The following is a 15,762-nucleotide window of genomic DNA, read 5'->3' as shown; positions in this document are numbered from 1 at the left end:
GTTCTACTGGTCTACTACTGTTCTACTGTTCTACTGGTCTACTACTGTTCTACTGGTCTACTACTGTTCTACTACTGTTCTACTACTGTTCTACTGTTCTACTACTGGTCTACTGTTCTACTGTTCTACTACTGGTCTACTGTCCTACTACTGTTCTACTGGTCTACTACTGTTCTACTGTTCTACTGTTCTACTACTGGTCTATTGGTCTACTATTGGTCTATTGGTCTACTATTGTTCTACTGGTCTACTACTGTTCTACTACTGGTCTACTGTTCTACTACTGGTCTACTGGTCTACTACTGTTCTACTACTGGTCTACTGTTCTACTACTGGTCTACTGTTCTACTACTGGTCTACTGGTCTACTACTGTTCTACTGGTCTACTACTGGTCTACTGTTCTACTACTGTTCTACTGTTCTACTACTGTTCTACTACTGTTCTACTGTTGTTCTACTGTTCTACTACTGGTCTACTACTGTTCTACTGGTCTACTACTGGTCTACTGTTCTACTACTGTTCTACTGTTCTACTACTGTTCTACTACTGTTCTACTGTTCTACTGTTCTACTACTGGTCTACTGTTCTACTACTGTTCGACTGTTCTACTACTGTTCGACTGTTCTACTACTGTTCGACTGGTCTACTACTGTTCTACTACTGTTCTACTGTTCTACTGTTCTACTACTGGTCTACTACTGGTCTACTGTTCTACTACTGTTCTACTGTTCTACTACTGTTCTACTACTGGTCTACTACTGGTCTACTGTTCTACTACTGTTCTACTGGTCTACTACTGTTCTACTGGTCTACTACTGTTCTACTGTTCTACTACTGTTCTACTGGTCTACTACCGTTCTACTGGTCTACTACTGTTCTACTACTGGTCTACTACTGGTCTACTGTTCTACTGGTCTACTACTGTTCTACTGTTCTACTGGTCTACTACTGTTCTACTGTTCTACTGGTCTACTACTGGTCTACTGTTCTACTACTGGTCTACTGTTCTACTGGTCTACTACTGTTCTACTGGTCTACTACTGTTCTACTGTTCTAGTACTGTTCTACTACTGTTCTACTACTGTTCTACTGGTCTACTACCGTTCTACTACTGGTCTACTACTGTTCTACTGGTCTACTACTGGTCTACTGTTCTACTACTGGTCTACTGTTCTACTGGTCTACTACTGTTCTACTACTGTTCTACTGGTCTACTACTGTTCTACTGTTCTACTACTGTTCTACTGGTCTACTACTGTTCTACTGGTCTACTACTGTTCTACTACTGGTCTACTGTTCTACTACTGGTCTACTGTTCTACTACTGGTCTACTACTGGTCTACTGGTCTACTACTGTTCTACTGGTCTACTACTGGTCTACTGTTCTACTACTGTTCTACTGTTCTACTACTGTTCTACTACTGTTCTACTGTTCTACTACTGGTCTACTGTTCTACTACTGTTCTACTGTTCTACTACTGTTCTACTGTTCTACTACTGGTCTACTACTGTTCTACTGGTCTACTACTGGTCTACTGTTCTACTACTGTTCTACTGTTCTACTACTGTTCTACTACTGTTCTACTGTTCTACTGGTCTACTACTGGTCTACTGTTCTACTACTGGTCTACTACTGTTCGACTGTTCTACTACTGTTCGACTGGTCTACTACTGTTCTACTACTGTTCTACTGTTCTACTGTTCTACTACTGGTCTACTACTGGTCTACTGTTCTACTACTGGTCTACTACTGTTCTACTACTGTTCTACTGGTCTACTACTGTTCTACTGGTCTACTACTGTTCTACTGGTCTACTACTGTTCTACTGTTCTACTACTGTTCTACTGGTCTACTACCGTTCTACTGGTCTACTACTGTTCTACTACTGGTCTACTACTGGTCTACTGTTCTACTGGTCTACTACTGTTCTACTGTTCTACTGGTCTACTACTGTTCTACTGTTCTACTGGTCTACTACTGGTCTACTGTTCTACTACTGGTCTACTGTTCTACTACTGGTCTACTACTGTTCTACTGGTCTACTACTGTTCTACTGTTCTAGTACTGTTCTACTACTGTTCTACTACTGTTCTACTGGTCTACTACCGTTCTACTACTGGTCTACTACTGTTCTACTGGTCTACTACTGGTCTACTGTTCTACTACTGGTCTACTGTTCTACTGGTCTACTACTGTTCTACTACTGTTCTACTGTTCTACTACTGGTCTACTACTGTTCTACTACTGTTCTACTACTGTTCTACTACTGTTCTACTGGTCTACTGTTCTACTACTGGTCTACTGGTCTACTACTGTTCTACTGTTCTACTACTGGTCTACTACTGTTCTACTACTGTTCTACTACTGTTCTACTACTGTTCTACTGGTCTACTGTTCTACTACTGGTCTACTGGTCTACTACTGTTCTACTACTGGTCTACTGGTCTACTACTGTTCTACTGTTCTACTGGTCTACTACTGTTCTACTGGTCTACTACTGGTCTACTGTTCTACTACTGGTCTACTGTTCTACTACTGTTCTACTGGTCTACTACTGGTCTACTACAGTTCTACTGGTCTACTACCGTTCTACTACTGATCTACTACTGGTCTACTACTGGTCTACTACTGTTCTACTGGTCTACTACTGTTCTACTGTTCTACTGGTCTACTACTGTTCTATTATTCGACTACTGTTCTACTGTTCTACTACTGGTCTACTACTGTTCTACTGGTCTACTACTGTTCTACTGGTCTACTACTGTTCTACTACTGTTCTACTACTGTTCTACTACTGTTCTACTACTGGTCTACTACTGGTCTACTGGTCTACTACTGTTCTACTGTTCTATTGTTCTACTACTGGTCTACTGGTCTACTACTGTTCTACTGTTCTACTGGTCTACTACTGTTCTACTGGTCTACTACTGTTCTACTACTGGTCTACTGTTCTACTACTGGTCTACTTTTCTACTACTGGTCTACTGTTCTACTACTGGTCTACTGTTCTACTGTTCTACTACTGGTCTACTGTTCTACTACTGTTCTACTACTGGTCTACTGTTCTACTACTGTTCTACTACTGGTCTACTGTTCTACTACTGTTCTACTGTTCTACTACTGGTCTACTGTTCTACTACTGGTCTACTGTTCTACTACTGGTCTACTACTGGTCTACTGTTCTACTGTTCTACTGTTCTACTACTGTTCTACTACTGGTCTACTGTTCTACTACTGTTCTACTGTTCTACTACTGTACACAAAAAATATCCTCTGCTTGATATTATCCAATTTCCCTAAGCTCAAGCCTATACATTCCTACCACCAGCGGGCTAGCAGGAGTTTGACATTCAAGAAGTGATTTGCATCTCTGGCGGATATTCAGAGAACAGCTATACTCCGAGTCGATATTCATGTCATAAGAAGGAATTATTCTCCACCACGCCCACAAATGGGGAAAACAAACATTCTTTCCCATTGACCCCATTGTAAAACAGGGGACTTGTAGCAGTCGTAATGATTCAGAAGGAGGCAGGCAGGTACAGGTTCAACAGGTGGTTGGTTTTAATTCCACAGCGATGGTGATGAAAGTATACAAACTTCTGACTTTAAAATGGCAGCAATCAAAAGAAAGGCCTCTTATTAGGCAAAACCTGTCCTAACCAAACAAGGCAGAGGTGGGGTCTCCTGGGCTCCAACACAGCCTTCCCAATGAGTTACCAAACGTGAACTAACCAACCTTCCCAATGAGTTACCAAACATGAACTAACCAGCCTTCCCAATGAGTTACCAAACGTGAACTAACCAGCCTTCCCAATGAGTTACCAAACGTGAACTAACCAGCCTTCCCAATGAGTTACCAAACGTGAACTAACCAGCCTTCCCAATGAGTTACCAAACGTGAACTAACCAGAACATCCCAATGAGTTACCAAACGTGAACTAACCAGCCTTCCCAATGAGTTACCAAACGTGAACTAACCAGAACATCCCAATGAGTTACCAAACGTGAACTAACCAGCCTTCCCAATGAGTTACCAAACGTGAACTAACCAGAACATCCCAATGAGTTACCAAACGTGAACTAACCAGCCTTCCCAATGAGTTACCAAACGTGAACTAACCAGCCTTCCCAATGAGTTACCAAACGTGAACTAACCAGCCTTCCCAATGAGTTACCAAACATGAACTAACCAGCCTTCCCAATGAGTTACCAAACGTGAACAAACCAGCCTTCCCAATGAGTTACCAAACATGAACTAACCAGCCTTCCCAATGAGTTACCAAACGTGAACTAACCAGCCTTCCCAATGAGTTACCAAACGTGAACTAACCAGCCTTCCCAATGAGTTACCAAACGTGAACTAACCAGCCTTCCCAATGAGTTACCAAACGTGAACTAACCAGAACATCCCAATGAGTTACCAAACGTGAACTAACCAGCCTTCCCAATGAGTTACCAAACGTGAACTAACCAGCCTTCCCAATGAGTTACCAAACGTGAACTTACCAGCCTTCCCAATGAGTTACCAAACGTGAACTTACCAGCCTTCCCAATGAGTTACCAAACATGAACTAACCAGCCTTCCCAATGAGTTACCAAACGTGAACTAACCAGCCTTCCCAATGAGTTACCAAACGTGAACTAACCAGCCTTCCCAATGAGTTACCAAACGTAAACTAACCAGCACATCCCAATGAGTTACCAAACGTTAACTAACCAGCATTCCCAATGAGTTACCAAACGTGCACTAACCAAAACATCCCAATGAGTTACCAAACGTGAACTAACCAGAACATCTCAATGAGTTACCAAACGTGAACCGACCAGAACATCCCAATAAGTTACCAAACGTGCACTAACCAGAACATCCCAATGAGTTACCAAACGTGAACCGACCAGAACCTCCCAAAATGGGCACTTAGAAACACTTGTCCACTCATATTGTGGCGCGCAGGCAAGTTACATCTATGCGCTTGTTCACAGTGACAAGACGGAGAAGCTTTCAGGACTAAACACCACACAAATAGGCCTACATGTTAACAAAATAAAAATCAGCATAACTTCTAACTCGTGAGTGTTGCGAACGCTCATGTGCACTATAAACATCGAACCCACTGAAGGTAAGAAAAGGATAATGAAAACATAACAGTGTAGCCTCAAACATGAATCAGAAATTTATTTAAATGTTGCAATAAACGGTAAGGGAATGGTGATATGCTAGCAACTATTGTAGTAGAATATGGATTTAACAAATACCCTTTTAAACTTGTGAAAGCAACAACAAACATTTCAACAAGGGAACAAAGCACTCTCCACTGGCGGGAGTTTGGAGAGCTATGGAGCGTCTTCGCCACAAAGAGCCAACATAGTAGATTTTTTTTCAAAATACAGAAATAACAAAACGTGCCGAAAAGATGTTGTGTTGCTCAATGTACAGTGGGGAAAAAAAAGTATTTAGTCAGCCACCAATTGTGCAAGTTCTCCCACTTAAAAAGATGAGAGAGGCCTGTAATTTTCATCATAGGTACACGTCAACTATGATAGACAAATTTAGTTTTTTTTCCTCCAGAAAATCACATTGTAGGATTTTTTATGAATTTATTTGCAAATTATGGTGGAAAATAAGTATTTGGTCACCTTCAAACAAGCAAGATTTCTGGCTCTCACAGACCTGTAACTTCTTCTTTAAGAGGCTCCTCTGTCCTCCACTCGTTACCTGTATTAATGGCACCTGTTTGAACTTGTTATCAGTATAAAAGACACCTGTCCACAACCTCAAACAGTCACACTCCAAACTCCACTATGGCCAAGACCAAAGAGCTGTCAAAGGACACCAGAAACAAAATTGTAGACCTGCACCAGGCTGGGAAGACTGAATCTGCAATAGGTAAGCAGCTTGGTTTGAATAAATCAACTGTGGGAGCAATTATTAGGAAATGGAAGACATACAAGACCACTGATAATCTCCCTCGATCTGGGGCTCCACGCAAGATCTCACCCCGTGGGGTCAAAATGATCACAAGAACGGTGAGCAAAAATCCCAGAACCACACGGGGGGACCTAGTGAATGACCTGCAGAGAGCTGGGACCAAAGTAACAAAGCCTACCATCAGTAACACACTACGCCGCCAGGGACTCAAATCCTGCAGTGCCAGACGTGTCCCCCTGCTTAAGCCAGTACATGTCCAGGCCCGTCTGAAGTTTGCTAGAGTGCATTTGGATGATCCAGAAGAGGATTGGGAGAATGTCATATGGTCAGATGAAACCAAAATAGAACTTTTTGGTAAAAACTCAACTCGTCGTGTTTGGAAGACAAAGAATGCTGAGTTGCATCCAAAGAAACCATACCTACTGTGAAGCATGGGGGTGGAAACATCATGCTTTGGGGCTGTTTTTCTGCAAAGGGACCAGGACGACTGATCCGTGTAAAGGAAAGAATGAATAGGGCCATGTATCGTGAGATTTTGAGTGAAAACCTCCTTCCATCAGCAAGGGCATTGAAGATGAAACGTGGCTGGGTCTTTCAGCATGACAATGATCCCAAACACACCGCCCGGGCAACGAAGGAGTGGCTTCGTAAGAAGCATTTCAAGGTCCTGGAGTGGCCTAGCCAGTCTCCAGATCTCAACCCCATAGAAAATCTTTGGAGGGAGTTGAAAGTCTGTGTTGCCCAGCGACAGCCCCAAAATGGGCCAAAATACCAGCAACAGTGTGTGAAAACCTTGTGAAGACTTACAGAAAACGTTTGACCTGTGTCATTGCCAACAAAGGGTATATAACAAAGTATTGAGAAACTTTTGTTATTGACCAAATACTTATTTTCCACCATAATTTGCAAATAAATTCATTAAAAATCCTATAATGTGATTTTCTGGATTTTTTTTTCTCATTTTGTCTGTCATAGTTGACGTGTACCTATGATGAAAATTACAGGCCTCTCTCATCTTTTTAAGTGGGAGAACATGCACAACTGGTGGCTGACTAAATACTTTTTTCCCCACTGTACATGTAACCAGGTCAAAAGTCCCAACCTATGGTTCGCAATGCTCCCACGTAGAGAAATAGAGCCTGCAAGAAGAGCCCTGTGGCTTCAGGCTATTATTAGCCGTGGGAGACCCGGTGTCCAAGCAGACTACATGTAGCTATGTGTTTGGAAAACATTTCATCACAGGTAAGACATTGAACTAGTTTATTAAAGTCAGTTTGTAACTCCACTCACTACTTGTAGCTGTATAGTCAGTTTGTTTGTGTTCTTGGCTAGCTTAAAAGGGAAATTGAAACTCAAAACATTTGAATTTCATATTCATCATGTTCAGCACCAGAATGTTTCTTAGTTTGGTAGTAAGATCGAGGATAAATGTTTCCAATGAAACCATCATTGATTTTAACCAATTATGAGGAGGCATTGTCTACCGATTGGTTGATGATGTCATTGGAAACACTTCCTCTTTCTTTTGTACAAGAAAAAAGAAACGCGTTTTCACATATGTTGATGTTGGGGTGGTGCTGGAGATGATGTTTTCAACATTCTTCTCCGTTCGGTAGCTAGCTAACACTCACCTCTCATGGCTGCTAGCTCTGTCATGACAACGGGCATGAGGCAAGCCCTACAGTATTACGTTTATAGTGAGGATTCTCAGCAGGCAATGTTGAAAACTCCTCTTTAGACATATCGTACTTTTCTTAAATGTAGTAAAACAAGCAAGACAAGAAAATTGCGTTTGAAAAAGATCTAGTTTTTGCTGTGAGCCAATGGGGTAACCAAGGTAACCATGGGTTGTTCCCCCCCCCCCCCCCCCCCCTTGTTGAATTGGAAGAGGTAGCTAAGGCTTGTTGAATTGGAAGAGGTAGCTAAGGCTTGTTGAATTGGAAGAGGTAGCTAAGGCTTGTTGAATTGGAAGAGGTAGCTAAGGCTTGTTGAATTGGAAGAGGTAGCTAAGGCTTGTTGAATTGGAAGAGGTAGCTAAGGCTTGTTGAATTGGAAGAGGTAGCTAAGGCTTGTTGAATTGGAAGAGGTAGCTAAGGCTTGTGGAATTGGAAGAGGTAGCTAAGGCTTGTTGAATTGGAAGAGGTAGCTAAGGCTTGTTGAATTGGAAGAGGTAGCTAAGGCTTGAAGCTTTACCAGTCATGCTAAATTAGACCAACACATCCACTTCTGAAAACACAACATTACTATCAACAAAGATGATTGGAGATATGGACTATTCTGCTCTGCACAAGGTCACTGCTCTGCTTTCCTCCTCCTTTCCTCCCGCCTGCTTTTGGGGAGTTTTTCACTAGGCAAGCCATCTAGCCAAAAGTTAGTTTGAAAGACCATAGCAAAGAATTTCTCTAATCTCAAATACGTCCTGCCACCTTCCAGCTGGTCACAGCCAGCCAGAGGCTGGTTTTGTTGTTTCCGTTGGGATTTTAATTTGATTTATTTGCCAATTTAAAAATACTACAAACACACGTGGTCATAATGCATTTAAAATCAGAGGATGACACAAAGTGATACACCTAATACTTTACACTTGAAGTAGATTCATGATATATTCATTATGCCCCCAAAAAAGCCTATATTTTTTCCATTGATTTAATACTATATTTGAGGCAATAAAAACGGTTCCTTTCTATCAATAAATGCCACTCCCTAAACCACCCCATCCACTTTAAGAAAAGTGTTGTTCACTAGCTATGTACAATGCTGTATATAAACAATGCTGTATGGACAGTGCCTTCGGAAAGTATTCAGACTTTTCACCCATTTTGTTACGTTACAGCCTTATTCTAAAATGGATTACATTGTTTTTTCCCCCTCATCAATCTACACACAATACCCCATAATGACAAAGCAAAAACAGAATTTTAGATTTTTTTGCTAATTTATTAAAAATAGAAAAACGGTAATATCACATTTACATAAGTATTCAGACCCTTTACTCAGTTCTTTGTTGAATGATAAAATGATACAGTACTGCTAGCTGGTAATGTTGGCTAGCTAGCAGTGGCTGCGGTGTTGACTGTTTGATAATGTAGCTGACTAGCTAACCTCGATAGTTTCTCTATACTACACCTTTGTCTTTGATACCAAGACAACTACGTAGCTAGATAACTTTACACTAATGAAATCGTTCCGTTGGAAGGTGAACCTTCACCCCAGTCTGAGGTCCTGAGCGCTCTGGAGCAGGTTTTCATCAAGGATCTCTCTGTACTTTGCACCGTTCATCTTTGCCTCGATCCTGACTAGTCTCCCAGTCCCTGCTGCTGAAAAACACCCCCACAGCATGATGGTGCCACCACCATGCTTCACCGTAGGGATGGTGCCAGGTTTCCTCTAGAAGTGACGCTTGGCATTCAGGCCAAAGAGTTCATCTTGGTTTCATCAGACCAGAGAATCTTGTTTCTCATGGTCTGAGAGACTTTAGGTGCCTTTTGGCAAACTCCAAGTGGGCTGTCATGTGCCTTTTACTGAGGAGTGGCTTCCGTCTGGCCACTCTACCATAAAGGCCTGATTGGTGGAGTGCTGCAGAGATGGTTGTCCTTCTGGAAGGTTCTCCCATCTTTCCCAGAGGAACTCTGGAGCTCTGTCAGAGTGACCATCGGGTTCTTGGTTACCTCCCTGACCAAGGCCCTTCTCCCCCGATTGTTCAGTTTGGCCGGGCGGCCAGCCCTAGGAAGAGTCTTGGTGGTTCCAAACTTCTTCCATTTAAGAATGATGGAGGCCACTGTGTTCTTGGGGACCTTCAATGCGGCATACATTTTTTGGTACCCTTCCCCAGATCTGTGCCTCGACACAATCCTGTCTCGGAGCTCTACGGACAATTCCTTTGACCTCATGGCTTGGTTTTTGCTCTGACATGCACTGTCAACAGTGGGACCTTATATAGACAGGTGTGTGCTTTTCCAAATCATGTCCAATCAATTGAATTTACCACAGGTGGACTCCAATCTCATGGATGATCAATGGAAACAGGATGCACCTGAGCTCAATTTTGAGTCTCATAGCAAAGGGTCTGAATACTTATGTAAATAAGGTATTTCTGTTTTTAATTTGTAATACATTTGCAAACATTTCTAAAAACCTGTTTTTGCTTTCTCATTATGGGGTATTGTGTGTAGATTGATGAGGAATTTGTTTTATGTAATCCATTTTAGAATAAGGCTGTAAAGTAACAAAATGTGGAAAAAGCCGAGGGGTCTGAATACTTTCCGAATGCACTGTACATAGTTTTTTTTCTCTTATTTTCTTTTATCAGCTTCTTGTACTTAAGTATTTTTATTAGTATGTTATTTCCTATGTTACTTATTTGATTACAGTAGCTAGGTTTCCATCCAATCGGCGACGGATCTTCATGCGAATATTCTAAAACCCGCACAATGAAAATATGCGCATTTTCCCACCAGTGTGTTTCCACCAAACGGACTTGTTGTGGATAAAAGTCAGTGCGTGATGATGCTTACGTTTTCATGCACCGAATAAAAATCTAAAGTCCATTGCGTTTCCATCACATTTTCAACTCTACCGATAGTTTTGTCACAAACTGTTGCATTAAATAGCAAACGTGCCTCCTCTCGTCTTGGCACGTGCGTTCTAGCCAACAGCTCACAGATACAGTGTGGATCGGCTGTGCTAGTAGGTTAGTCTACATGATGAGATTATTATGGATAAGAGCGAGAATATCTGTATTTGTCAAACAGCAGTTAAGCATCATCATGTCACCAGAATAAGACCCTCTATATTTATTGGAAAGGAGCATCCAGCTCATCACCGTGCCCTTTCACCACCCTGTGAAGTTCATCATAACTTATTTCATCTGTAGCCTGATAAACTGCATGGTTTCCCCAGTCCTAGTGGGAGGACCACACAACATGTCATCGCGTGACTCCAAGTTTACTTCAGTATGATGGTTATTATATCAATATTTGCGCATAAAGGCATTTCCACCACCATTTCTCGCATAATTAATGTTACCGACACAAAAAGATCCCACCATGTCGAACGAACAAATTATCTGTCGGCATTTATAAAATTGTACCCGAAACTACCTGTTTCCATCACAACTGTCGTGATTATTATAATTATTTTATACAGTATGACTTTCCTCGCATAAAAACTGTGGATGGATACGTGGTTAGTATCACTGAGAAGTACATGCCAATAAGAGGATCCAGTTGCCCTTATCGGATATATAAACACACATCATTTACTTTTCTACAAACCTTTCTAAATGACGTAAAATAATACAAATCAATAAATCAATAAGAGGTGACGGAGTAGGCAAGCCTCCTACTGGCAGCGGGAGAAGAGCGCCTCCGACTGGCAGCGGGAGAAGAGCGGCTCCGACTGGCAGCGGGAGAAGAGCGGCTCCGACTGGCAGCGGGAGAAGAGCGGCTCCGACTGGCAGCGGGAGAAGAGCGCCTCCGACTGGCAGCGGGAGAAGAGCGGCTCCGACTGGCAGGAGGGAGAAGAGCGGCTCCGACTGGCAGCGGGAGAAGAGCGCCTCCGACTGGCAGCGGGAGAAGAGCGGCTCCGACTGGCAGCGGGAGAAGAGCGGCTCCGACTGGCAGCGGGAGAAGAGCGGCTCCGACTGGCAGCGGGAGAAGAGCGCCTCCGACTGGCAGCGGGAGAAGAGCGGCTCCGACTGGCAGGAGGGAGAAGAGCGGCTCCGACTGGCAGCGGGAGAAGAGCGCCTCCTACTGGCAGCGGGAGAAGAGCGCCTCCGACTGGCAGCGGGAGAAGAGCGCCTCCTACTGGCAGGAGGGAGAAGAGCGGCTCCGACTGGCGGAGGGAGAAGAGCGCCTCCGACTGGCAGCGGGAGAAGAGCGGCTCCGACTGGCAGCGGGAGAAGAGCGGCTCCGACTGGCAGCGGGAGAAGAGCGGCTCCGACTGGCAGCGGGAGAAGAGCGCCTCCAACTGGCAGCGGGAGAAGGACGGGTGGGCTGGGCGAGGAAAATGGCACGTGAACGGTAGGAGCACGACTGCCGCGTTGAATGGCACTCCACCGCTCTGGGGGGACGCCGGCCTCCCGATTGCTCATTGCTAACTGGGTATAGGTTCTACTGTTGGGTTATTCTGTTCTACTATTAGGTCCTATTGTTAGGTTCTACAGAAGCCTGCCAGCGGCATTCCCCTGGATCTCTCTTCTGGCCCTGTGTCTATGAGGTTCTACTATTATTCTACTGTCAGACTCTACTCTTAGGTTCTACTGTTCTAGGTTCCACTGTGCCTGTTGATCCAGCTGCAGCAGCCTGATGGTGACGTTCTCCTGGATTTGTGTTCTACTGTTCTACTCTTAGGTTCTACTGTTCTAGGTTCCACTGTGCCTGTTGATCCAGCTGCAGCAGCCTGGTGGTGACGTTCTCCTGGATTTGTGTTCTACTGTTGGGTTCTACTGTTCTAGGTTCCACTCTACCTGCTGATCCAGTTGCAGCAGCCTGACGGTGACGTTCCCCTCTATCTCCATGTGAGGTCCAGTAGGGAACACCCCCAACCTGGTGATGACTAGGGGGTGGAATACCTTGAAGTCCAGCGCCACAGAGGAGACCTCCCCAGGGGCCAGGGCAGACGGGTCAGACACCTCCACCAGCTCCATCTCCCTATCTTGCCCTGGAGCCGAGACAGAGACAGAGACAGAGACAGAGAGAGACAGAGAGAGAGAGAGAGAGAGAGAGAGACAGAGAGAGACAGAGAGAGAGAGAGAGAGACACAGAGAGAGAGAGAGAGAGAGAGAGAGAGAGACAGAGAGAGAGAGAGAGAGAGAGAGAGAGACAGAGAGAGAGAATCTAAAGGCTTTACTCAGTTTCTTGACTCTTCTCTCCTCGCCATCAGAGGGAAGTTTTTGTCTTTTGAGACAGAGAGGAGGGAGAGAGACTGGTTGAATCTAAAGTATTTCCTCTATTCCCCCAGTCTAAAATGTAGAGGCAGGCAAGGAAAAGATTGGAGACTGATGAAAGGAGAGAGAGAAGGATTGTCCATCACCACACCCAAAAAACACTGAACACTGCAGGGGAGCGTGGTTATTATACAGCGCATTCAGAAAGTATTCAGACCCCTTGACTTTATTTACATTACAGCCTTATTCTAAAATGGATTAAATAACAAAATGTCCTCATCAATCTACACACAATATCCCATAATGACAACGCAAACACAGGTTGTTAGAAATGGTTGCAAATTCATAAATAAAAAACAGAAATACCTTATTTACATTACTATTCAGACCCTTTGCTATGAGACTCAAAACTGAGCTCAGGTGCATCCTGTTTCCATTGATCACCCTTGAGATGTTTCTACAACTTCATTGGAGTCCACCTGTGGTAAATTCAATTTATTTGACATGATTTGGAAAGGCACACACCTGTCTATATAAGGTCCCACAGTTGACAGTGCAGGTCAGAGCAAAAACCAAGCTATGAGATCGAAGGAATTGTCCGTAGAGCTCAGAGACAGGATTGTGTCGATGCACAGATCTGGGGAAGGGTCCCAAAAAATGTATTCAGCATTGAGGGTCCCCAAGAACACAGTGGCCTCCATCTCCAGAAGTTTGGAACCGCCAAGACTATTACTAGATCTGGCCACCCGGCCAAACTGAGCAATCGGGGGAGAAGGGCCTTGGTCAGGGAGGTGACCAAGAACCCGATGGTCACTCTGACAGAGCTCTAGAGTTCCTCTGTGGAGATGGGAGAACCTTCCAGAAGGACAACCATCTGTGCAGCACTCCACCAATCAGGCCTTTATGTTAGAGTGGCCAGACTGAGGCCACTCGTCAGTAAAAGGCACATGACAGCCCGCATGGAGTTTGCCAAAAGGCACCTAAAGACTCTCAGACCATGAGAAACAAGGTTCTCTGGTCTGATGAAACCAAGATTGAACTCTTTGGCCTGAATGCCAAGCGTCACGTCTGGAGGAAACCTGCCACCATCCCGAGGGTGAAGCATGGTGGGGGTGTTTTTCAGTGGCAGGGACTGGGAGACTAGTCAGGATTGAGGGAAAGATGAACGGAGCAAAGTACAGAGAGATCCTTGATGAAAACCTGCTCCAGAGCACTCAGGACCTCAGACTGGGGCGAAGGTTCACCTTCCAACAGGACAACGACCCTAAGCACACAGCCAAGACAACGCAGGAGTGAATGTCCTTGAGTGGCCCAGCCAAAGCCCAGACATGAACCTGATTGAACATCTCTGGAGAGACCTGGAAATAGCTGTGCAGTGACGCTCCCCATCCAACCTGACAGACCTTGAGAGGATCTGCAGAGAAGAATGGGAGAAACTCCCCAAATTCAGGTGTGCCAAGCTTGTAGCATCATACCCAAGAAGACTCGGGGCTGTAATCGCTGCCAAAGGTGCTTCAACAAAGTACTGAGTAAAGGGTCTGAATACTTATGTAAATGTGATATTTTACACTTTACACAGTAGATCAATAAAAAGGTACAACGCTAGGTTCTCTCTCTCTCTCTCTCCTTCCACCTACATTTACATTGACTAGGTTCTCTGATCTCTCTCTTTCGAGCTCTCTCTCTTCTTCCACCTAGGTTCTCTGTTCTCTCTCTTCTTCCACCTAGGTTCTCTGTTCTCTCTCTCTCTCTCTCTTCCATCTAGGTTCTCTGTTCTCTCTCATCAATCTCTCTCTCTTCTTCCACCTAGGTTCTCTCTCTCTTTTTTCTCTCGACAAAAGGCAATTAAATGCAAAGTATCAGAGAGAGCGAGAGAGCGACTGCGAGAGGTTTTAACCAAAGCAGATGTTTTTAACATTAGTGGGAAGTGACCATCAGTGATCAAGATGCTTTTAGTGCTAACTTTATTTTAAGTGTATGTTAACACAGGTAATCAAAAAATGTTAATTAACATACACTAGCGTTTCTACAAATGGTGCCCTATGGTCGTGGCACGTGCGCTCAAGCCAACAGCTCGCAGACACAGTGTGGGTAGACTAGTCTACATGATGAGATTATTATGGATAAGAATAGAATAGAATAGAATATGCCATTTAGCAGACGCTTTTATCCAAAGCGACTTACAGTCATGCGTGCATACATTTTTGTGTATGGGTGGTCCCGGGGATCGAACCCACTACCTTGGCGTTACAAGCGCCGTGCTCTACCAGCTGAGCTACAGAGGACCACAGACTGGGGCGAATAAGAGCCAGAATATTTGTATTTGTCAAACGACAGTCAAGCATTTAGTGCACAACTTTTGACCAGGGCCCATAGTGCTCTTAGTGCACTACGTAGGGAATAGGGTGCCATTTGGGACTCAGACTATACTTTAAAGTGAACAATTAATGTTCCACATAGTGCGAGCGGTGACCTGAATCTGTTTTAAAAAAGCTGTTTAATTTTGTCTCCACCAATCACATGAAGCCACTCACAGGATTTGTCCCAAATGGCACCCTATTCCCTATATTAGTAGTATAATATTATTCCCTATATTAGTAGTATAGTATAATATTATTTCCTATATTAGTAGTATAATATTATTCCCTATATTAGTAGTATAGTATAATATTATTCCCTATATTAGTAGTATAATATTATTCCCTATATTAGTAGTATAGTATAATATTATTCCCTATATTAGTAGTATAATATTATTCCCTATATTAGTGGTATAGTATAATATTATTCCCTATATTAGTAGTATAGTATAATATTATTCCCTATATTAGTAGTATAGTATAATATTATTCCCTATATTAGTAGTATAATATTATTCCCTATATTAGTGGTATAGTATAATATTATTCCCTATATTAGTAGTATAGTATAATATTATTCCC

At 43.4% G+C, this 15,762-nt stretch overlaps 1 protein-coding gene across 6 annotated transcripts in view; it reads right to left on the bottom strand.

The window, feature by feature from the left end:
* LOC311122698 (UDP-GalNAc:beta-1,3-N-acetylgalactosaminyltransferase 2-like) overlaps positions 1-15,762 on the bottom strand; it is a 55,847-nt gene that overhangs the window by 21,765 nt on the left and 18,320 nt on the right. For all 6 annotated transcript variants that reach the window (XR_014612487.1, XR_014612488.1, XR_014612489.1 and 3 more), the window contains exon 4: positions 12,401-12,594. Coding sequence is in view for 1 of the 6 variants with exons in the window: in XM_084197032.1 (XP_084053158.1) it covers positions 12,401-12,594 (194 nt within the window). In the remaining 5 variants the exon portion in view is untranslated. The remainder of the gene's footprint in view (positions 1-12,400; positions 12,595-15,762) is intronic.

This window comes from Coregonus lavaretus, assembly GCF_964263955.1.
Source record: "Coregonus lavaretus genome assembly, contig: HAP1_SCAFFOLD_505, whole genome shotgun sequence".
NCBI classification, from domain to species: Eukaryota; Metazoa; Chordata; class Actinopteri; order Salmoniformes; family Salmonidae; genus Coregonus; species Coregonus lavaretus.
This window is presented reverse-complemented; position numbering and strand designations above follow the sequence as displayed.